The sequence below is a fragment of the Dermochelys coriacea genome, chromosome 12 (assembly GCF_009764565.3).
Source record: "Dermochelys coriacea isolate rDerCor1 chromosome 12, rDerCor1.pri.v4, whole genome shotgun sequence".
NCBI classification, from domain to species: Eukaryota; Metazoa; Chordata; order Testudines; family Dermochelyidae; genus Dermochelys; species Dermochelys coriacea.
In genome coordinates, this window is record NC_050079.1 from 19,642,341 (window position 1) to 19,664,783 (window position 22,443).

The following is a 22,443-nucleotide window of genomic DNA, read 5'->3' on the forward strand; positions in this document are numbered from 1 at the left end:
ATAATTCTATGTAAAGTATTTTATTGAAGGTTGGTAAACGTTTAGTTTTACAGCAAAATCTCTCTGAAATGTTCATAACAATGTTATGTTCTTTCAAAAGTTTACAACTGAACATTGACTTAATACAGCTTTGAAACTTTGCTATGCAGAAGAAAAATGCTGCTTTTAACCATCTTAATTTAAATGAAACAAGGTCCAGAACAGTTTCCTTACCTCGTCAAATCTTTTTTTAACTTTCCCTTTATTTTTTTAGTAGTTTGTTTAACCAAGTATTGTACTGTATTTTCCTTTTTTTGGTCTCTGCTGCCTGATTGCATACTTCCGTGTCCCAATGAGGTGTGTGGGTGGTTGATCAGTTTGTAAATTTGGTGTTTGTAGGTTCTACTGTAGGTTCTCCAGAGTGGTCAGTTTTAAAACTGAGCATGCACATTTTAGGGTTAACTTATGTAAAGTTTCCATTGTTTTCTTTAAGTATTGTACCTTTCTATATTACATTAAAAAATCAGCTACCTTTAGTTCCTCATCTACTCTGAAGTATATTCATGCGTTGTCGCCAAGCATGCTGCATCTTAAAACACTATCACTACGCAGTTGTTTTAGCCATGAGGTTTTTGTACCACTTTACTGTCTGTCTGTTACAGTCAAGTAGATGTTTGTTGTTCTGCCTCCAGTTTTTTGTTCTTTATGGCACGTTTTTGAGTGCCCTCTAGTGAACATCTGAGTGATTGAAACTTGGCAATTGTCTTGGCCCTTTGTTTCCTTGGATGTTTTCTTCTTCCCAGTAAGACCCCTCAGTGACTGCACATGGAGTTATTTACACAGGGTTGATTTGCTTCCCCTTCCATTGTACTGAAGACAAAGGAGGGTTCTTCTTTTTGCTTTCAGTATCTTTTCATTGTTTGATCTTTTTCTGGAAGGATCACTGTAGTACCACCACTTTGGAATTTTCAGCAAGCCATCTTCTATCTGGAAGATGTGTGACACTCTGACTTAGGCAGAACCACTTTGCAGGAGTGTTTCTCTCTTGTGTGAGAGCCTCCTTGATGGTACATTTTATCTTATAGTAAATCTGCTCTTTCACTTCGATCATCTAGTTCTAATTGTTGCCTCTCTCACTTTCCCTGAGACATGTTTTTTTTCTCTTGCTCGACAAATTTCTGCTTTTGCTATTTCAAAGCCCACATTTTCATGGTGCCTTAAAAGGACACCATCTAGTCAATGTTTAAGTAGTGACTTAAAAATAGTTCTTGGTAATGTACTTGCCTCTGAAGCCTCCTGGTAATTCTTGTGGTTTTTAAAAGTAATCTTTTCTATTTTTTGAAAAATATTTCTCTCCCTTTTTCTGTGTGTACTCTTTCAACTCTAATAATCGTGGGTGTGCATTGTAACAATGGGGGTTGGCATATTTAGACAATGTGGTTTTTTTTTTTTTTTGTCGGCCGTGCCCCTTTGAATTGGGGTGTCATAGATGCAGGGAGCTCAGCACTTCTGACTCAAAGCCCATTTAAGTCAGTGGAAAGAGTCCCATGGATTAAAATGGGCTTTGGATCATGTTCTCTCTGCTTTGGGAAAGTGAGGAACACTAACTCTTCTGCTCTTTGAATTGTAGGCATTATGACATACTTGAGGATCGTGTCCCTTCTGGACTCATTGCTGATTATCGCAATTTGCTGTCTCAATGTGAGGTGCTCTACAGGAAGTTCTTAAACCTGAGGAGTGGCATATCAAGCAGTGACTCTGACTCCGAGGCAGAAAATGTCTCCATGGTGGAAGGCTTAAAGCTGTATGATGAGATAGAGCATCTGAAGCAAAAGCTAAAGCTCATTGAGAATCCTCTCTTGAGGTACTGTGTGTGTGTGTGTGTGTGTGTGTGTGTGTGTGTGTGTGAGGGTGGGGGGAAACAGCTAGGAAATGCTCTCCATCAGGACAGAACTGATGGTTTATTGCTCATGTTTCAGGTATGTATTTGGCTACCAGAAGCACGCTGGTCTCCAAGCCAAAGGCTCCCGTCCAACAGGTACGAAGATCACTCATGTTGTATCTTCTACTATGATGGCAAGTCTGTTGCAGTCTCTGCTCAGGGAGAAGCTTTGTTCTGAGACCTGTGATGAAGAACTAGAAATACAGGTAAAATAGTAGTTATTTTCATTCTCTGCCCTCCATTTTCTATCATCCCCAATAGATTAATTTCTTCTTTCACAATATTCGCTTCTGTACGTACAGAGCCTACCATGAGGGAAACTTAATCCCACAACTGTAATATAAATAGCTAGTAATAAGAATGGAAGAAACAGTGAATTTATCTAACTAACTTGTATCTGATAAATACTCCTTTATAAGCACTTTCCACTGTGTGAGAAATAGGGGAAACTACCCTGCATTCCTGTTACAATTTCATAATGAAGTATTCTGAGTAAGGCATGATATTTACTTTGAGTTTTAACGTACCTGGGTGCACGCTTTTTAAAGGTGTTTCTTTTAAATTTTGAGCAGGTCTGATTCTACTGATAAATAGTCAGGGAGAGGGCAAGAGGAAGGAACCTTTCTCAACCATCTGTTCCTTTTGTGTATCAGTCTTGCCTTAATTCAGTGACAGATGATTTTTCTGCTTTGGCTCTCCACTCCTTTTAAAGCCAGTTAGTTGTCATCTGCATTCTGTTCCTTGTGAATTAACTGAATTATTTACTCAATTCCAGTTACAGCTGTCTAAAAATAGAGAGTTTTATCTATCTATAGATTTCAGAGTAGCAGCTGTGTTAGTCTGTATCGCAAAAAGAAAAGGAGTACTTGTGGCACCTTAGAGACTAACAAATTTATTAGAGCATAAGCTTTCGTGAGCTACAGCTCAGAAAGCTTATGCTCTAATAAATTTGTTAGTCTCTAAGGTTCCACAAGTACTCCTTTTCTTCTATCTATAGAGTTATCTATGTCATTTAATTGCTCAGATACCTGAGAGCTTAATTTGGCCTTCAGAACAGCTATTACTGGTGTTTTTCAAAAAGGAAAGAACCAGGCTTAACTCGCAGATCCTGGGTTGAATGTGCAGTTGAGCAGTTGGAAGAGGATCTTAATACTTGTAAATTGACATGCTTAATCTGGAAGTCACTGAGGCAATAAATGTGGAACTCCATTATGCCATTTTCAGTCATGGTTCAGAGTAGAATCCTGTTGTCATGCTTGTGATAGGTGCCAGCCTGCCCACTTAGAAGACTGACTAACCCAAAATGTCTGCCAGACAAATCCCACACTGCAACAGCAGTGTCCATTAATTATTTTTTTGGAGAGATCAGCTCCAAGAGTGAGAGGATTGTTCAGTGTCTAGACTAGCTCTCACCTAGTCCCCTTGACTGTTACTGTCTCTGCCTCATATTTCCTTTGTGACCTAGGGCAGTGGCTCTCAGCCTTTCCAGACAACACTACCCCTTTCAAGAGTCTGATTTGTCTTGTGTACCCCCAGGTTTCACCTCACTTAAAAACTGCTTACTTTTGTAATTTGTCTGATTTTGTAAGCATAGCAGCACACTATCACTGAAATTGCTTACTTCCTCATTTTTACCATACAATTCTAAAATAAATTAATTGAAATATAAAGTGTGTGTGTAATATATAATATCAGTATAAACAAGTCAATGTGTGAAATTTTAATTTGTACTGACTTTGCTAGGGCTTTTTATGTAGCCTGTTGTAAAAGTAGGCAAATATCTAGATGAATTGATGTACCTCCTGGAAGACCTCTGAGTATCCCCAGGTGTACACATACATCTGCTTGAGAAACCACTGACGTAGGGTAAATCACTTAGGGTAGAACTTCCAACACTGCATTTACAGGCAAATTGGGGTTTGCATTTAGGCTCTTTAAAACATGGCACTAATCTTTACTTGCCTCAGTTCCTATTTGTACATGGAATTATGCTTCTTTCAGGGATGTCTTAAGGCTAATTCGCTGTTCTTAAAAGTACATGGAGATCCTTGCGTGCAAAGCACTATATGAACACAAAGTATTACTTGTATTCTATAGATGCCACTAAAACGGGTTTCCTTTAAGCAGAAGCGGTAGCATTTCGACTAAGTAGCAACATTCAAATTAAAAGGGAATTCTGTTGGCGTAAACTGAAGCCATTCTCTTACATTTTCTGAAGCTGATTAAGTGTTTCTCTCTCCTTTACAGTTCCACAGTGATCCACTGACAGCTGTCAGCGCCTGCTATGAAGGAGATACCGTCATCATCTGTCCTGGCCGTTACGTTGTAGATGGCATGTTCTGCATTGCTGACTCAATTGAACTAGAAGGTACATAAGAACAGTTAGATGGGGTCAGACTAGTGGTCCATCTAGCCCAATACCCGATCTTTTGACAATGGTCCGTGCCTGGTGCTTCAAAGGGAATGAACAGAGCAGGACAACTTTGAGTGAGTCCAATCCTAGCTTCTGGCATTTGGAGGTTTAGGGTAGAACCCTGTGCAGAACTATTTCTTTAATCCCACTCCTGTTCCGCACCACAATACCCACTCCCACCCATTCCCACGTTGTTTCTTGCACAATACCACCTCCCACCAACAAAGACTTAGGTCCTGCAAGAGAGACAGATTTCCCCCCAGACTACTTTAAAAAAAAAAAAAAAAAAAAAAAAAGCTGGTTAGTAAAGCATACCTTGCTTAAACCACGTAAAAAAAAAAAACCTTTAACTCCTGTTATAATAGACATTAAAATCTTGCTATCCCTTGCTTAAATTGAAGTATTTAAACTTTTATTAAAAAAAAGAAGTGTTTTCCTACAAATTACAGCAGTCTGGTTTTTTTTGCTCATCCAATTGCACCCGTACCATAGTGCATTTTACCTGGTCCCGCTATTATGGCAGTGGGTCCTACAGGGCTCTAGTTTAGGGACACCTGGATCATGGCAATGCATCCCTGACCATCTTGGCTAATAGCAATTGGTGGACGTCCTCCATAAATGTATCTAATTCAGTAATACTTTTGGCCTTCTCAACAACCCATAGCAACGAGTTCCACATGTTGATCACGCATTGTGCGAAGTAGTATTTTCTTTCAGGGTGGATTGATTTAAATCAGCGATTTAAATCAAAGTGGAAAGCCTCGATTTAAATAATTGATTTTAATCAACTTTTCCATTTGTACTTCAGTTACTTTCTAAAGACAGGTGTATTCTTATTGGTTGATATAACCATTGATTTATAGCTAATTAGAGCCTTTACACTAGATTTGGTACATCTCTTTGCTGCCTAGGGTGGTACACTATAACTATTTACATTTATTTAAACAATTATATAGCTTAATATTTTCAGATTCTGAGTAATTGTACATTTTTAGTAGGTTGGATGGTGAATGATATTGCTTATTTATTAGATTTATTAGAACTTTTTGTTCATGATTTGTGTCAACTGCAATAGGATGGTAACTGGAATTAAATTAAACACAAAATAACATATAACATTTATTTTTTATTAAGCAAAACAAGCCCTTAATGTAGTACATGATGTATTGTCATATTTATAAAACTTGACCTCTAAAGTTAGATGTTTGCCCTCTATTCTTTCTGTATTTAGAAAAGCAGCCTTTAACTCAGTTTTTTTATTAGAGGCTCATATATTCATCTAACTTATTTTTTATTTAAATGTTTCAAGAAATTATCATTTTGATTAACGTCTTGTGTAGTAAATTCAAATTTCATTTTAAACGGTTTTTTAAAGAAAAAACTTATAATTTAAATAAAATAAAAAAATCTGATTTTAGATTTAAAAAGTATTGATTTATATCCACCTGCTTTCGTTTATTTTAAATCTGCTGCCTGCTAACTTCATAGGGTGACCACTAGTTCTTGTGTTATGTGAAGGGGTAAATAACAATTCCTTATTCGCTTTCTCCATATCATTCATGATTTTATAGACTTCTAAGTCCCCTTCCTCCTCCCCCTTCGTTGTCTCTCATCTGAGCTGAAGAATCCTTAATTTTTTAGTCTCTTCTCATATGAAAGCTGTTCCATACCCTTAATCATTTTTGTTGCTCTTCTCTGCATCTTTTTCAATTCTAATATACATATTTTTGAGATTGGGGTGACCAGAATTGCACACAGTATTCAAGGTGTGGGCATACCACAGATGTTTGATATGTTCTGTTTTATCTCTTCCTTTCCTAATAGTTCCTAACATGGTTAGCTTTGTTAACTGCTGCCACATATTGAGCAAATGTTTTCAAAGAACTATCTGCAGTGTCTCCAAGATCTCTCTCCTTGAATGGTAACAGCTAATTCAGATACTATCATTTTGTATGTAGAGCTGTGATTATTTTTTCCAATATGCATTAATTTGCATTTATCAAAATTGAATTTCAACTGCCATTTTCTTGCCCTGTCACCCAGTTTAGTGAGATCCCTTTGTAACTCTTTGCTGTCTGCTTGGGACTTAACTGTCTTGAGTAACTTGGTATCTGCAAATTTTGTTACCTCACTATTTGTCACCTTGAGGGTCCCTGATATTTACCTCTCTCTCCATTGTGAAAACTGATAACTTATTCCTATCCTTTGTTCCCCATCTTGTAACCAGTTACTGATCCATGAGAAGACTTTCCCTCTTATCCCATGACGCCTTACTTTGCTCAGTAGTCTTTGGTGAGGGACCTTGTCAAAGGCTATTTGAAAGTCCAAGTACACTAAATCACCTGATCACCCTTGTCCACATGCTTCTTGACACCCTCAAAAAATTCTAGTAGATTGGCAAGGCATGATTTCCCATGTTGACTCTTCCCCAACATATCGTGTTTTTGTCTGTTAATTCTGTTAACTATAGTTTCAGTCAGTTTGCCTGGTACTGAAGTTAGGCTCGCTGTCCTGTAATCGCCAGGATTGCTTCTGCAGCCTTTTTTAAAAATTGGAATTACATTAGCTACCCTTCTCGTACAGAGGCTGATTTAAGCGATAGGTTACATACCACAGTTAGTTGTTCTGCAGTTTCATATTTGAGTTCTTTCAGAACTCTTGGGTGAACATCATTTAGTCCTGGTGACTTAATGCTGTTGAATCCATCAATTTGATCCGAACCCTCCTCTACACCTCAGTCTGGGATGGTTCCTCATATTTGTCACATAAAAAGAATAGCTGGGGTGTGGGGATCTCCCCCTCTGTTGTGCAGTGAAGACTGATGCAAATAATTCATTTAGTTTCTCTGCAACGGCCTTGTCTTCCATGAATGCTTTTTTAGTACCTTGATTGTTCAGTGGCTCCACTGTTTGGTAGACTTATTGCTTCAGATGTACTTAATATTTTTTGCTGTTGTTTTTATCTTTAGCTAGTTGCTCTTCAACTTTCTTGGCCTACCATAAACGTTTATAGTTGCCAGAGTTTATGCTTCTTTCTATTTTTCTTGCAAGGATTTGACTTCCAATTTTTAAAGGATGCCTTTTTTGCTTCTAACTGCCTCTTGTACTCTGCTGTTTAGCCATTATGGCATTTTTTGCATCCTCTTACTTTTTTTCCCCTTCAATTTCAGGTATACATTTAGTTTGGGCCTCTCTAAACTAGACTATTTAAAATAGACTCCATGCATTTTGCAGGCATTTCACCTTTGTGATTTTTTTCCTTTTAATTTCTGTTTAACTAGCTGCTTCTTTTTTGTGTCGTTCCCCTTTTCACAGTTAAATGCTAAGGCTGTAGGTTTCTTTGGTATTCCACCTTCCCACCCCCCAGCCCAAGGTATTAAATTAAACTCTATTATAGTTGCTGTTGCCAAGTTGTTCAGCTATATTCACCTCTTGGATCAGATCCTGTGCTCCACTTAGGACTAGATCAAGAATTGTCCTTCCCTTGTGGGTATCAGTACAAGCTGCTCCAAGAAGCAATCATTTATGGCGTCTAGAAACGTTATCTTTGCATCCCTTCCTGAAGTGATATGTATCCAGTCAATATGAGGATAGCTGAAGTCCCCATTATTGCGTTTTCTGCCTTTGTAGCCTCTCTAATCTCGCTGAGTATTTCACAATCACAGTAATCATCCTGGTCAGGGGGTTGATAATATATTTCCACTTCTGTGCTATTATTGTGCAAGCATGGAATTTCTATCCATAGAGATTTTCTGGTACAATTTGATTCAGTTAAGATTTAAGATAAGGTAGAAGGTTCTTGTAAGCGTGGAAGAGCCTGAAACTAATGTTAATTGGTCCATTTTCTTAAAGTAAACTGAAGCGTGCAAAGGGACTTAACTTCAGGAGGGATCTGTTGCCTGGGAGTTTACTAACTTTTCTTTTTTCTTAAATGCCTTGACATTTCTGCAGAGGCCCTGCTGCTAGAGCCAGGAGTCAGCTTCAAACATACTGAATGGTATGTGTGCTGTCTCTACCCATGGAGGATGTGTGTGCTACAGCTGCAAATGGGCCACGACAGGACTTCAGAAGAATACATTTATCCCCAATTTAGTGTGTTCTCATGCTATTTATTTGGATGAAATCATTTAGTCACTGCCTGAATGTTTAGCTAGTGGACAGACTCTGGCAGGAGTATATAAAGTAGGATTGACTTAATTTAATGAGCACAAAGATCACTTGAGGTAACATCTGTATTTAAGCTGCAGAGCATTGGCTCTCAAATATAAAGAGTATACAGTAGACCTATGCCTTTGGTTCTTTGTTTTCTGTACAGTAGAACCTCACTTAATTACACCGATCAGGAAGACTCACTGAGCATTAGTTGAATTTTGTGAATCATCAAGGAAGCTAGTTTTCCTTCTTCATTGCCAGGAGAAAGCACTGTAAAATGTACTTGGTTCATGTGATTTTACATAGTATGATCCTTGATCATATGCTATAAATATTCTGCATTTTATATTTATAGCTTTTGTCAATAAGTGGAAATTCGGTCTAGTGGACTAGGCTGGTGGCTACGAAGACCTGAATTCTATTCTTGTCTCTGCCAGTTGTATACCCTTTGGCAAACCACTTCACTTCTGTGCTTCATTTCCCCCGTCTATAAAATAGGGGTTATTAGTCTACTTGAGAAGGGTATTCTGAAGATTGTTTGTACAGCACAGGTTGTGTGTGACCTTACTGAAGTAAGGGACGAGTCAAGGCCTAATAGCTTGTTGCATTCAAATATTTGTTGGGAAGTGTAGGGCACAAATTAGCAGTGTGAATGGTGATACTATACCATATAGAGAACTCTGTTTATTTTGCAGAACCAAATAGGCAATGTATACATGTTTGGTATCTTGTCAACAAATGTTTCTGTGCTTTTGAGAATGGCTTTAAAATTAAATGCTCCTGCCTTGTCTAGGATACATTGCATCCTTGTATCTCTCCTAGTAATGCCTGAGCTACAGGTATGTACACCCGTTAAGTTTACTAAACAACTTTAGGAATACAGTTTTATATAATATCCTATACATCATTGTGGGCTGTTCAGAAACTGCTTCAGCTGCATTCTTTATCTTTATCTTTATCTTGTCAAAACTTGTTAATGGAAAAAAGGCTGGGAGTTTAATTTCCTGCTGTTCCCTACTATATTTTCTTGCCTTTTTGTTTTATGACTATAATTTTCTTTCTCTCTTGTATATGTTTGATTTATATAGATATACATGCCCATATGCAATACATCTGCAGGATTAAGGGCCTCAATAAATTGCTTTATTTAACAGTGAGAATAGTATTGTTCTGAAATACTCGTGGGTGGTATTTATGACAGATGTCTTTGTCCTGTCTTTGAGAAAATGATAAAACAAGGGGTGAAGTAGCAGGCCTATTAGTCATAGAATAGAAATAGCCATTCTACTTTATGGAACAAAGCATATAAGTAAGTTTATTTTAATAGGGACTACTCCTTGAATGAGCAAGTGTCAGGATGACTAATCTCTGTATATGGGCTTGTGTTGGGGGAAAGTTTAGCAGTAGGAGTTGCTGAAAATATCCTAAACATGAGCATCAAGTAAAATCTCACTGGCTCTAATCTGAGTAGTTAATGCTGTTTTGGTGCTTTCTTGGCACGAGGGGCTGGGAAAATTTGTCAAAGGAATAACATGACTCAATTGTATTGGTGCCTTCCTTTATTTATTCAAAGACACAATAAGAGTGAAGTAAAAGTTTTTATTTAAGACTGTATAGTTATCAGTAAAGAAAGCACTAGGGAATTGAGTTTAGACTAAATTTAGAAGAAACCCTAGCACTTGTGATCAAGTTCCCAGTTCAAGCACCCAGATAAGTTTGCCTTTGCTGCAATGATAGTCTCGGGAAAAACCAAACCAAGACAACTTTACCCTTCCATAATCTTCATTCCATCAGAAATATTAAATGTTTAATTCTTCATTGTACAGTGGTTGAATAACTCCAGCTGTTGTACAATCAAACACCGTCCACAGGCAGACATACTTTACAAAATCCTGACTAAACAAACAGCATACTGAATGCCATCAGAAGAATAGTGGAATAGGAAGCAGCCAATTAGCTCAATTAGGAGCTCTCTAATGACCTGCAAATCAAAAAGCAATCCTACAAACAGTGGAAACATGGTCAAATTGCCAAGGAGAAGTACAAAAGAATAGCACAAGCCTGTGGGGACAAATCAGAACGGCTGAAGCACAAAATGACCTATAGCTAGCAAGGGAAATAAAAAGCAATAAGAAAAGAGGTTCTATAAATAGATTAGGAATGAGAAGGTGAAGGAAAGCGTTGGGTCCCCTACTTAACAAGGAAGGAGAGCAAATAATTGGCATTGAGACAGCTGAGATGTTTCATGCCTATTTTACTTCAGACTTCACTGAAAAGGTTAAAGGTGACCAGATACTTGAGATAAATTAATATTAACAACAAGGAGGAAGGAGGGAAATAGGGGAAGAGCCGGTTAAATCATATTTAGATAAATTCAATGTATTTAAGTTGGCATGGCCTGATGAAATTCATCATAGGGTGCTTAAGGAATTAGTTGAAGCAATTATCTTCGATAATTCATGGAGGATGGGTGAGGTTCCAGAGGACTGGAGAAGAGCAAATATTTTAAAAGAGGAACGGAGAAGACCCAGGGTATTATAGACCAGTCACTCGAACTTTGGAAAGATCCTCGGATAAAATATTAGACCATTGGTTTACGAGCACCGAGGAGTAGCCAGCATGAATTTATCAAGAAAAAATTGGGCCAAGCCACCCTAATTTCCTTCTTTGACAGGATTACTGGCCTAGTGGATAGGGTGGAAACTGTAGATGCTATCTTAGATTATATCTTAATTTTAGTAAGGCTTTTGACAGTCCAACCTTTCATTCTCATAAGCATATTAGGGAAATGTGGTCTAGATGAAATTACTATAAGGTGGTGTAAAATTGGTTGAAAGACAGTATTCAAAGAGTAGTTATCAATGGTTTGCTATCCAACTGTGTAGGTGTATCTAGTAGGGTCCAGCAGGGGTCTGTCCTGGTGTTGGTGCTAGTTAATATTTTAATTAAGGACTTGGATAATGTAATGGAGAGTAGGCTTTGCGGAAGACACCAAACTGGGAGGGGTTGGAAGCACTTTGCATGGCAGAATTAGACCTCAAAATGTACATGTACAAGTGTATCCCAGCTTAGTGTTTTCTCCAAATTTCAGACTACTACTTCTATAGAGTGCAGATGTCTTAAAGTCCTACAGGGAAAGGTGATTAATGGAACATAGTGGGGATGGCAGATGGGTGATCGATTGTACAGTGGGTTTTCCAAACTTTAAAATGTCCACAGCTGACATCGGAATTTCTTAAAACCCTTTAGGAGAAAGTCCTTTCAACGTAACTATATGTTGGAACTTCCTTTTTTTTTTAAGTTAGAAATAATTATGCGCTCCCTAGATCCCGTGGAGAGAGGAGACCCTTGAGATCCTCTGTACAAATGTCATGGAGTAGGAGGAATGGGGAAAGGTTTCCCTCTTCAGTCCGCACCTTCTACCCAAGCCTTTTCTTGCTCTTAGACGTGCTATTTTAGGGGCAGGCCCTAACTGGTCATTAGAGATCTCTAGGCCACTTCTAGGCATATTAACCATGATATCCTTGCATTTGGGTAATAATTCTCCTCTCACTTTCTGTAGTGTTGTATGTTTCAGCTGGATACAGTGTTCATTCCTTGTCCCAAATTGTGTATTATTGCCATGCACTGTAAATCAGCTCAGAAGGGTCTGTACATCAGTGGTGGGGGAAGTGATTCTATATTTCTCATCTGCCCTCTGAGGTGTTGAGACCTAATTAGTTTATATCTGACTTCTTAAAATTTAATGCAAACTTTTTCACTATGCTTTATATTTTTACTATACAAGTAATAAAGGCTTTATATGCTGATACATCAGTGGATGGTTCAGTGAATCAGTATTGTCATCTGCTTTAAAGTTTGTGGTTTTACTTGAATTCTCCTGGAAACTGCAGCAGTCAAGGGTTTTGACCCACCTCATTTAAATTCCGAAGTCAGTAGTATAATGGATGAAATTTGTTGTTTTTGTGTAGCCCTCTGCCTCAAAAACTTTGCAGTGAGGCAGTAGTGGTTTAAGTGAAGCAGCCATTTGGGAGACTTTAACCTTCCATGTATGCTTCAGGGGTGGGATGCCTGCCAGTTTAGAGAAGGCTGATGTAGCAGGGAGCATTGTGGGTAGTCTGAGTGATGTGTGGAAAACGTAAACCTGCTAGCATGACAGAACTCAAGTTACAGTCCTTTAACTCTAATTTTGATATCTTGTGATGTGCACTGAGCATCTGTGTCCACCAGTGAATCACAGTAACACTAAGATTTTTTTTTTTCCCTTCCTTTCAGGGTATGGCCTGCCAGATGATGTTGTGATAGAAAAGAGGGGCAAAGGAGACCATTTTTTTGACTGTACAGGGGCGAATATAAGAATCTCCAGTTTGAAGCTGGTTCAGCATGATGCAGTAGAGGGGATCTTAAGTAAGTAATAAAGCGTTTGTCCATTTTTATGCTTTCATAATTACTGGTGGAGTTAAAGCTTTGCTAATCTGTAAATTTGCATTCAATATTACCAACCTGCAAAAGTACACAGTAAAGGGATCCTATTGGTATAAACATCAGACCTTCAAGATTTCTTTACCTAGATTATTAAGAACTTGGAATTTAATAACTCCCAGCCTTTGAACTATCTGACTGCTGTCTTAAATTGTCAAGCTTTATTCTCATTCTTAAAAAACAAAAAGAAAAGGAGTACTTTAAAAAACAGTAATCTAATCAAACTGTCCTTTCTGCTAGGCAGTGTTTGCTCAGGGCTGGGGCAGAAGGTTGCATTGCAGGAGGTGTGGGTTCTTGGGTGGGGCCGGGGATGATAGGTTTAGGGTGCAGGCTGCCCTGGGGCTGTGGTGGGGAGAGAGGACCCCCCTCAGCCCTCTCTCACCGCAGGAGCTCGGGGCCGGAGGAGAGGCGCTTCTCCCCGGAAGCTCCGGTGGGCCTGGGCCGGGGCAAGGGAGGGGCTCCTCTGCCCAGCCTCACCGGTGGGGCAGGGCCGTGGGAGGGGCTCCTCTCCCCGGCCGTGTGTGGCAAGTCCAGGGCAGGTCCGCGCTGGGGCTGGTGGGGTGCGGTGCGGCTGAGCAGTTTAGAGGAAATTTAGCTGCGAAGTCTACCTGCCTCTAAAAATTGCTTCATAGCCTACTGCAGTTTGGCTGGCGAATGAAACCTGCTCATCTTACTGGCAGAGAGAGCTGCCTTGGAAATACCTGACTATTGCTGAACCAACCTTTCCTCTCCTTAGTCACCACCAACCCCTCCGCTTGCTGACAGCACATCCGAATTGAGGCTCAGCCATAAGTCTGCTCAGCAGGATACTACTTTTGTCCCTTCCCTCAAACAATATTTATGTAGCTATCAAGTAGGCCCATCTCCCACTCTTCTTGCTGGCAGCTCAGTTCTGTAGCTCTAAGCAGTCTCTTTCCCTTTTGTTCCCTACCCTCTGACTGGCAGCTTTGTGCTATCGTGCCTCACATCACTTGACCTCTCCTGTTGTCCTTGTCCAGCAATCGAGAACCCGATCCCATTGCTTCCCCAGAAAGCACTGCTGCCTGCCCTGGGCTCAGGTTAATAAGATTTTTCTCATGCTGTAAACCCTTCAGGTGAGAATCTGCATTTTGTAAGCAAAACCATGTTACTTTACAGGCCATTATTTTCATCGGCTCTTAGAATAGAGTATCACTCAGACTATTCTTTTGATCATCTAAGGAAAAATTAGTTCCATCTGAAGATAAACTTATTGGGTCCTGCCCGTCTGCCTTTGGGGAAGATGCTAATTAACACTTCACTAAATAGACGTGGATTGAAATAAATATCACTTTAAAGTGCTTAGCACCCTCATGTAGGTATTTCATATTTTATCAACTTAGGAAAAACATCTTCACAAAGAAAGGGAATCAAGGTTGATATGGAGAAATTACTGCTGTCATTTAAAAAAAAAAAAAAAACCGCAAAACTCTAATGTGCCTTTAATGGTTCCTTTGCAACAAAGGGCTTGGATTAGAAAGTTAGAAAACTTGCATTGGTGTAACTATTTGTTTTTAGTCATACCTGTGCAAACCACTATTGTAGGTAAATTTAAACTGATTTTAGCTTAATTCTGAAATTTATGAAATTAAGAAACTGGTATAAGCACAGTTTGGATTAATTCAAGTGCATCTACATTAGGTTTTTGCATCAGTGTTAAAATGATTTAGTTACAAAAATAAGTGTAATTCAGATCATATCCACTGGGTTACAACATGTACACTGGCATGTGAGAACATCCGTGTGTGTAATTGCTTTGGTCTCAGATATGATGATGATTTTTATTGCAAAAAATCTTCTAGTTATCCTGTTTTGCTGTTACATGCATCCCTGACTTTCTTTATGGGATTAAGCCAAGACAATATATTACTCTGAATTATTTTCTCTTGCAAAAACCATGCAATTAATGAGAGAGAGTCAGCAAAGCTAGCGAGTTGTCCTCTTTTTCCAAGTTAGCACTGAACACAATCAGTTTAAGATATGGCACAGTTCTCCCCGGGCCCATGCTGGCAAATGTATGAAAGCGTTTGTTGACTAAGCTCTGATTGGGTGGCAGCAGTTGAACACTTTAAGAGGTGGAAAGACATGAAGAAATAAGAGAGGGGCCAGTCTTCCTTTTGTTGCAGAGCTGGATATTAAAGCCACAGGCCGGGAAGAAATAACTTTCTGTGTTTTCACACAATTTTTCCAACAGGTGTCTAGTTCCATCAGCTGTGGGCAGAAATATTGGGCGCTCTTCCTTCAGATGGAGAATGTGCCCAAGCCAGATTTATAAATCACTTTATTTGGATACCTGTTGTTGCCAAGTATTGGCCCATTTGTAAATGTTCACAGTGACCATCCCATTATCACACATACTTGGAGTTATTTGGCAACATTTATTCAAACCGTGAACTCTTTGGCTCTAAGCCCCCTGTAGACCAAAACACTTACGACTTTATTGCATTGTTACCTTTAAATTTAGGTTGGTTAATTCTAATTCTATTTAAATTTGCTTTAATCTTCTGAAAGTCGAAACCTGAAAATTATCCACTAAGGTGTAAAGGCAAATTACCATATTTTTGCTTGTTTGATCATTTGGATCATGTAGCAGGTCTAGGCTATGTGTGCGCATGTACCGGGGGTTGGCCAAACTTACTGACCCTCTGAGCCACATACGACAATCTTCAGAAGTTCAAGAGCCAGGGCTCGGGGCTTCAGCTCCACTCCTGTTGAAGCCCTGAGGACCCCCCCCCCCCCCCCCCGCGCTCCACTGAGCAGAATCCCCTACTCCATCACCCTGCTGCAAGGCAGAAGTCCTGAGCGCTCTCCCACACCCCCAGTCTGGTAGGTGGAGAATGGGGGGAGGAGGGCTCCGCAAGCCACACTTTAACAATAAGAGAGTCACATGTGGCTCATGAGCCATGGTTTGGCCATTGCCAGCATATACTTGGCCACTTTCTTATTTCAGACTTTCTGAAGTATGTCAGGAGGACCGTTGATCTTGCAGGCTAGGTATACATCAGACATGCTTGTGGTCCCAATCACAGTAATATGTGCGCTGGGCAGACTGTCACTATCCAGTGTCAGACTCAAGAGAGTTAACTTTAAAGCTGATTTGCACATTTCTGATCCTGCTGCAGCTCTGTGTGGGGCTGGTCCTGGTCCCCATGTCCCCTGACTGATCAGCCTGATGACTACTCAGACTTTTAGTTGCGCTGCATTGGCCATGGGGCAGGGTCTGAAAACACAACTGAGAATCTGCCTTGTCCTAGCTGTGCCCCATTTGCTTTGGCTGTACACCTTTCCACAGTGGAAACAAGCAGCAGGGGGCGTGCGTGTGCACGCATGCAGGTGTGTAAAGCAAAAGAGCCTTTTCATTGAATACAGTATCTGCCACTGGAGGATCATTCATACATTGCCTTCATCCTCCCTGGTTTTGGACTCAGATTATGCTGCTGATGTGCTGGAAAGTAGCTGCACTGCAACAATGTGTCTTTGAACATGTATGGAAATTGTTTCCACTTAACTTTCGTTGGCTTGTTACCCAGAAAATAAATACTTTCGAGAGCCTACTAGTTAAAAAGCTTGAATGGTAGTGTCCAGCTTGGGCTCCACTGAAATCTGACTGAAAAGTTTCCTTAACTGATATTATTCTAATATGGCCTCATTAGTATCTGTCTGGCCTGATGAACAGAAAATTCCTCTTGTTATAGATCATCCATTATACTGTCTCTTTTAGAATGATTTCTAATGTTGACACTGGATGTCTTTGATTGCAGGTGTTCACCATGGGAAAACCACACTGGAGAACTGTGTGCTACAGTGTGAAACTACAGGTGTTACTGTGCGGACATCAGCAGAGCTATTAATGAAGAACTCTGATCTATATGGTGCCAAGGTGTGAACTAACTTTTAAATATTTTTTTGAAACAAAATTCCACCTTAAATAAAATGAAGCTCCCTGTGGGCAAATAGGGAATCGTAATCAGGAAAGTGGATGACTTCCTTGATCCTTTAGAAAACCACCGGTATTTTCCATTAGATGGTTAAATATAATTGGTGTTTAAGAAATCAGTCAGAAAATTCTCAACCTCTTATGTAGTATGTCTCTACGGGGGGAGACTCATATTGCATGTGACACTGAAAATCAAACAATAACCAAGAGTCAGTTATGAAATAACCCCAGGTGCATTCTTGGAGCTGATTCATGCTCTTAAAATGAGCCTGTTTTGTTCCCCTTAAATGATCTTGTCTCTCATTAAACTAATATTCTTTCTCCAGCTGAACTGTCTCTTTTTTGAACATGTTACCTATTGATTCTTACAAGGAGATGATCAAAATCTAACACTTCATTGCATCACAAAAAAAATCACTGGATTTCCTAGGACTGGATGTGGTGTATTAAAGAGAAAATACATCTCTGTGCATGTGTCATGCAATCTCATCCCAGCAGAACTTTTGTGGTGTGATAGCAGCATTGCCAGTGGGGATTGAACCACGAGCATCTCCTACCTGTCTTAGTTTACTAAGCCCAAGAACAGGAGGTAATAGAAGACTCTTATCATGTAGCCACTAGGTAGAGACAAAGATCCAGTTTGGGGTAATGAGTTACACTGGGAACTTGCTGACTCATTTGTGATGTCTCTTTAATTTACAGGGTGCTGGTGTGGAAATATATCCAGGTAGCACATGTACCCTGCTGGGCAATGGCATACACCACTGCAAGGAGGGAATCCTCATAAAAGTGAGTTCCAGATGGAATGTGCTCTGATCAGTTATCAAGATCATACCTATTCAGATTGGTACCTACCAGTAACTATTCTAGTTAGTTATGTCATGATGTCACTACTTTTTTATTTTAACTTGTTTGAAAGACAAGGTATGATAACACTGAAAGCAGTGGATTTAAATTTTTGTCTATTACAGCAAAATAGTCCTTCTATTTCATGGCTGCAATAAGGAAAATGGCAACTATATTTAATTGTCCCTTAAATATACAAATAGATGTAGTTATTTTGTATTATCTTTGGTTTTTAGAGAAGACATTCTAGCTGGGTTGAAATTCCCTTTCTGAGAATTTGCTGCGTAAATCTTTTTTTCATTTGTCTTCTGCTGTAGGATTTCTTAGATGAGCATTATGACATTCCCAAGATCACCATGGTGAACAATGTGATCCATAATAATGACGGGTATGGAGTTGTCCTGGTTAAACCTACAATTTCCTCTGATGTAGAAGACATTACTGTCAAAAATTCAGAAGGTATTTTTTTTTGACTCTAGTGACATAATAGGAGTCTAAATGTAGTGGTGAATGGACTGTTTCTATAAAATATTTAGAAAATGCCCATCGTATAACTTGGCAGAAAGAAAGTCTTATCCTTTCTAATAAGGAGAAAAAAATACAAGTCTAGGTCTGACTTCCCTGTAATTATCGGAGGACTGAGATTTCCCAGATCTCAGCTCCTGCAAAGGAATGGTCAGGAGTAGCTGCAGGCTGCATGTGTGTAATTACTTGTACTTCAATTTCACTTTTTTTATCCACTGATATCAAAGCATTTGTAAAAACTTATTCTGGGCACTGGAAGCCCGTATTGGGCAGCTGGCATGATGGTCTTTCAGAACATCCTGACTACTTAGCCATTTAAAATATGACACTTTCTGCAATAAAAGGAGTTTTAATCTGTTCCATGCTAGTTATCCTTGAGGCTTTTTCCATTTGTCTCGCCTCTGACTCAGACTCAGACACACTAAACGAATGGCTATCTTAAATGGTGTGTAGCTATTCAGTGAGGAAAAGGAGCTTTCCAGTTGATTCTTGCCTACTGGACCTCTCTGCTCCACTATGCAGATCCTGCAGGACCAGAACTAATTACTTGGTCACGCACACAAAATAGCATGTTGTCAGGGAGAAAGTGGACATATTCCTCCCATGACCCTTTCCTACCCATATTAATCCTCTGCTCTCCTGTTCCACCATGCAGCAGAAATGAGACTTGTTGGATCTAGCTTATTCCTCCCAGTGTAGTTGTTCCCCATCAGAGAGATCACTTGACAACTGTACTTTCCATGTCTTATTTCAAAGAAAGATACTAAGCTCTCAGTTGCAATATCTTATCCCCACTCAGCTTGCTCGCGCTCTCTCTCTCTCTCTCTGTCTGAGTAGTTTATTTAAGTCTCCAGATTCTTTCTTAAGCATCACACTCGTATATTTGGAATGTATGGGGCTATCATTAAAATTGCATCTGAAAGGGGTGGTAGGAGGAAGCTGATAAATTTTTTCTCTGAACTTTTCATAAAATATTCATTGCCACTTTGCTGTTTCCAGTGGCAATCACCTTGAAAACTTATTCTTGCATTTTAACTCTTCATGCTAGATTGTCATTGGATATCTCAGTTGCCACCTGACTTTGTTCTTTGTGCTATATGTACTGTACCTTTGTGTTTGCATTGGAAGAACTATCTCTTATTGGCAAGAGCTGATGTAGCTGAACTATGTAATACTTGAAAGTTATTGCAATATGGGGAATATTTTCATTGTTTAATAAAACTTAAAGAAAACCCCCTAAATTTCAAAGTATTCCAAATCTGACACTTTAATTAGTTCAGCTCCTCCAGGCATCTGCACAGTCTGTAATAACCTCATCACTGTTTTTGGATTTAGGAAATACACAGTCAAACAGTGGGACAGACAATGATTTGGGACATGAAGAGCTACATGAATGTGCAACCGGTGAATTGGAGCTCCATATGAGAGCTGAGATTTCTGAACAAACTGCAGGCAATTATGAAATTGCAAATGAACTTGTTGCTACCTCTGTAAAGAAGAGCCAAATGCACAAGAAAAGGCTGAGTGAACTGGGAATCACAGAGGCTGATGACAATTTAATGTCTCAGGAAATGTTTGTTTCTATCGTGGGCAATCAGTTCAAACGAAATGGGAAAGGAAGTTTTGGCACGTTCCTCTTTTGACTGTCCTGACTTGAAATGCCATTAGGGTAGACGATTTGCACAAGCTGTTATATTCACTGCTACTTTCAGAGAAGTTAATCAGACTCATCTGCTTTCCATTATGTTGCTAGAATGTGATGAAATTCAAGAATATTTATTCTTTTTAACAGTGTGCATGTTGCACATGTGAAGTTGCTTCCTTGCAGCAAATGTAGAAAACAGAACTCCAACGTGGAAACCTTTATGGACATTGCTGATCCACAAGCTTTTCTTTTACCAGCCATGTACTTCACTTTTATTATAGTATTTATTTAGCTACTAAATATAAAAAACTTTTTAAAAAGACCTAGGCACCAGAGGGGAGGGTGGACAACAGCTGCAACGATATAGCTCCCTCCATGCTATTTCATAACCGTGCCCAAAGTAGTTCTGACTTCCATGTAATACTGGCATGGTACTTCATTTGTATGTTAATAAAGGCTTTTTTATAATTAGGGTATTACTCAATCACTTATTTATTGTTAAGAAATTGGGGGTTACCAGTATTATAGTTACGGGATTTATTAGGAAATCTATTGAACATCTGAAAAGATGGTATTTCTTAAAGCAATGTGTATGTGCATGTAACTTGTACTGCCTAGTGCTAAAAATATCAGTGTACCCTTTCCTTTAGCCATAGTAGTGTTTTGAATTGCAACAATTTCCAAATGAAAAGGAATTAAAGTAACATATTTGTATTTGTCATATTTTTAGATGTTAACACAATGCTTTTTAAGTAATAAAACATGTTACTTGTGACATCAGATCATACTCTTAGAAAGGAATGAAATATTATCACAAATGTAGTTTTCAACTGGAATTTTTTTCTCCAGCCCATGGGAATTTTTATCAATAAAACAAAGGCAAAGCATATCAGATCTAATCCCACCAGGCATTCACCTCTGTGCTCCACAAGGTGAATGGAAGACACAGGGTCAGCTCCCAAGTTCTTTCTTGGTCCTAACTTGAAGAAAAACTTGCATTGACTGCGTGAGTGAGACTTTAGTCCCATAACTGCTAGAGCATCTTTCTGGTATAATAGCTTATTAACTTTCTTCATCCTGTTGTCCTTTAAGATCTACAGATTTGCTTTTTTTGTAATTTAGAATGTGTGTAAGGGAATACTAGCAAGGAGAATGAGGACCTGAAAGTCCTGTAAGGTGTAAAATAACACAGCTTGCTGACAAAGGGATGATCAAGTATTTTCCATGTTACGCTGCCGAAAACTTCAGAAGATAGCATAACACAATGTAAAACAAGAAATGAAATGCTTGTTTAAAAATTGATGTGGGTTTGACTATTTAACACTCTTCACTCCAACTTCAGTCAAATGGTGATTAAATACCTTAATCTGTTTTATGCAATTAGTCGTTGGTGCCAAGGAAAAAGAAAAACGTATCAATTTTTGTCAGCATTCTGTTTTGCTTACTGTAATTTGCACTGTCAATAGAACTATAGAAAACTTATTGCTGTTCCCTGCTTTCCTATCCCACCTTTTGCATGCTTTTCTACTTAAGACATGCAAATTAATATTTAATTTCCATTGATTGTTACTGAGAATTAAATGCCACACATCCTAATTTTACTCCAGTTATCTTAATTCATTAAGCACAGAGCCTTGCATTTCTGCTAGTCAACAAATATATGGAAATTTTGTCATGGCCTAAGATTATATATCTGGTTTGATTATCTATAGGGCGGATATATATATCTGGTATATTTTAACTCAGACTCAGTAGTCTGTCTAAATAATACATGTCACACAAACCATTTTACTCTTCATGAAGGTTTATGCACATAGCAGGTTTTATATCTAATTTCTAATCTGCATTCCTGATTAAAGAATTGGCACAAAAAGGCTGTAGTTCTGTGGTTCCACACCCCCCCCCCATCTGTCTCTTCAAATTTGCGGGTTTAGAGGTGGTATTTCTCTCCTACTGTTAACTTTAAAGCTATTTAATTTCTGACATCTTGCCTCTTTTTTTACTTTTTTAAATGGGATAATTTATGGAGGTAAACTACTAAAACAATATTCTCTTAACATGCTTGCTTTACTACTCGGTTGCTTTTTGTATGGCCGAGACAAGAGATGATGCCACTGGAGGTCCATATGTGTAGTGAGAGCAAATGGGAAAGCGGAGTATTGCCATTTGAGTCGGAAGAACTTTGTCCTTTTTGCCTGTTACAGAAACGAAATTGTAAAAGGGTGGGTTGCTATTTAGCATCTGTGTAGTACTTCTAAACCTCAAAGCACTAAATAGTCCATGGATACGGGCTGACATAAACTTGGTTTGCTCATCAGAGTTCAGTCATCTCTATCAGTCCCTATATGTGTCTGCCCAAGAAACATGAAAGCCTCTTTATTTTACCTTTAGTAGCCCTCCATTCACAGATTGCTTGCTGTGAGGTAGGTATGCTTAAACAGGAGGAAGCAAGAACTTTTCACTGGGGCCAGAACAATTGCTTGTGTACGTGTTGACTCACCAACC

General features: G+C 39.0%; 1 protein-coding gene across 1 annotated transcript in view; it reads left to right on the top strand.

The window, feature by feature from the left end:
* The window catches only part of SHCBP1 (SHC binding and spindle associated 1), a 32,370-nt gene extending 10,950 nt beyond the window's left edge, over positions 1-21,420 (top strand). The window contains exons 6-13 of the mRNA XM_038368901.2: positions 1,610-1,843; positions 1,959-2,127; positions 4,169-4,289; positions 12,761-12,892; positions 16,747-16,865; positions 17,625-17,711; positions 18,086-18,227; positions 19,629-21,420. Of these exons, the coding sequence (XP_038224829.1) occupies positions 1,610-1,843; positions 1,959-2,127; positions 4,169-4,289; positions 12,761-12,892; positions 16,747-16,865; positions 17,625-17,711; positions 18,086-18,227; positions 19,629-19,936 (1,312 nt within the window). The 3' untranslated portion in view covers positions 19,937-21,420. The remainder of the gene's footprint in view (positions 1-1,609; positions 1,844-1,958; positions 2,128-4,168; positions 4,290-12,760; positions 12,893-16,746; positions 16,866-17,624; positions 17,712-18,085; positions 18,228-19,628) is intronic.
* Positions 21,421-22,443: the final 1,023 nt, after the last annotated feature.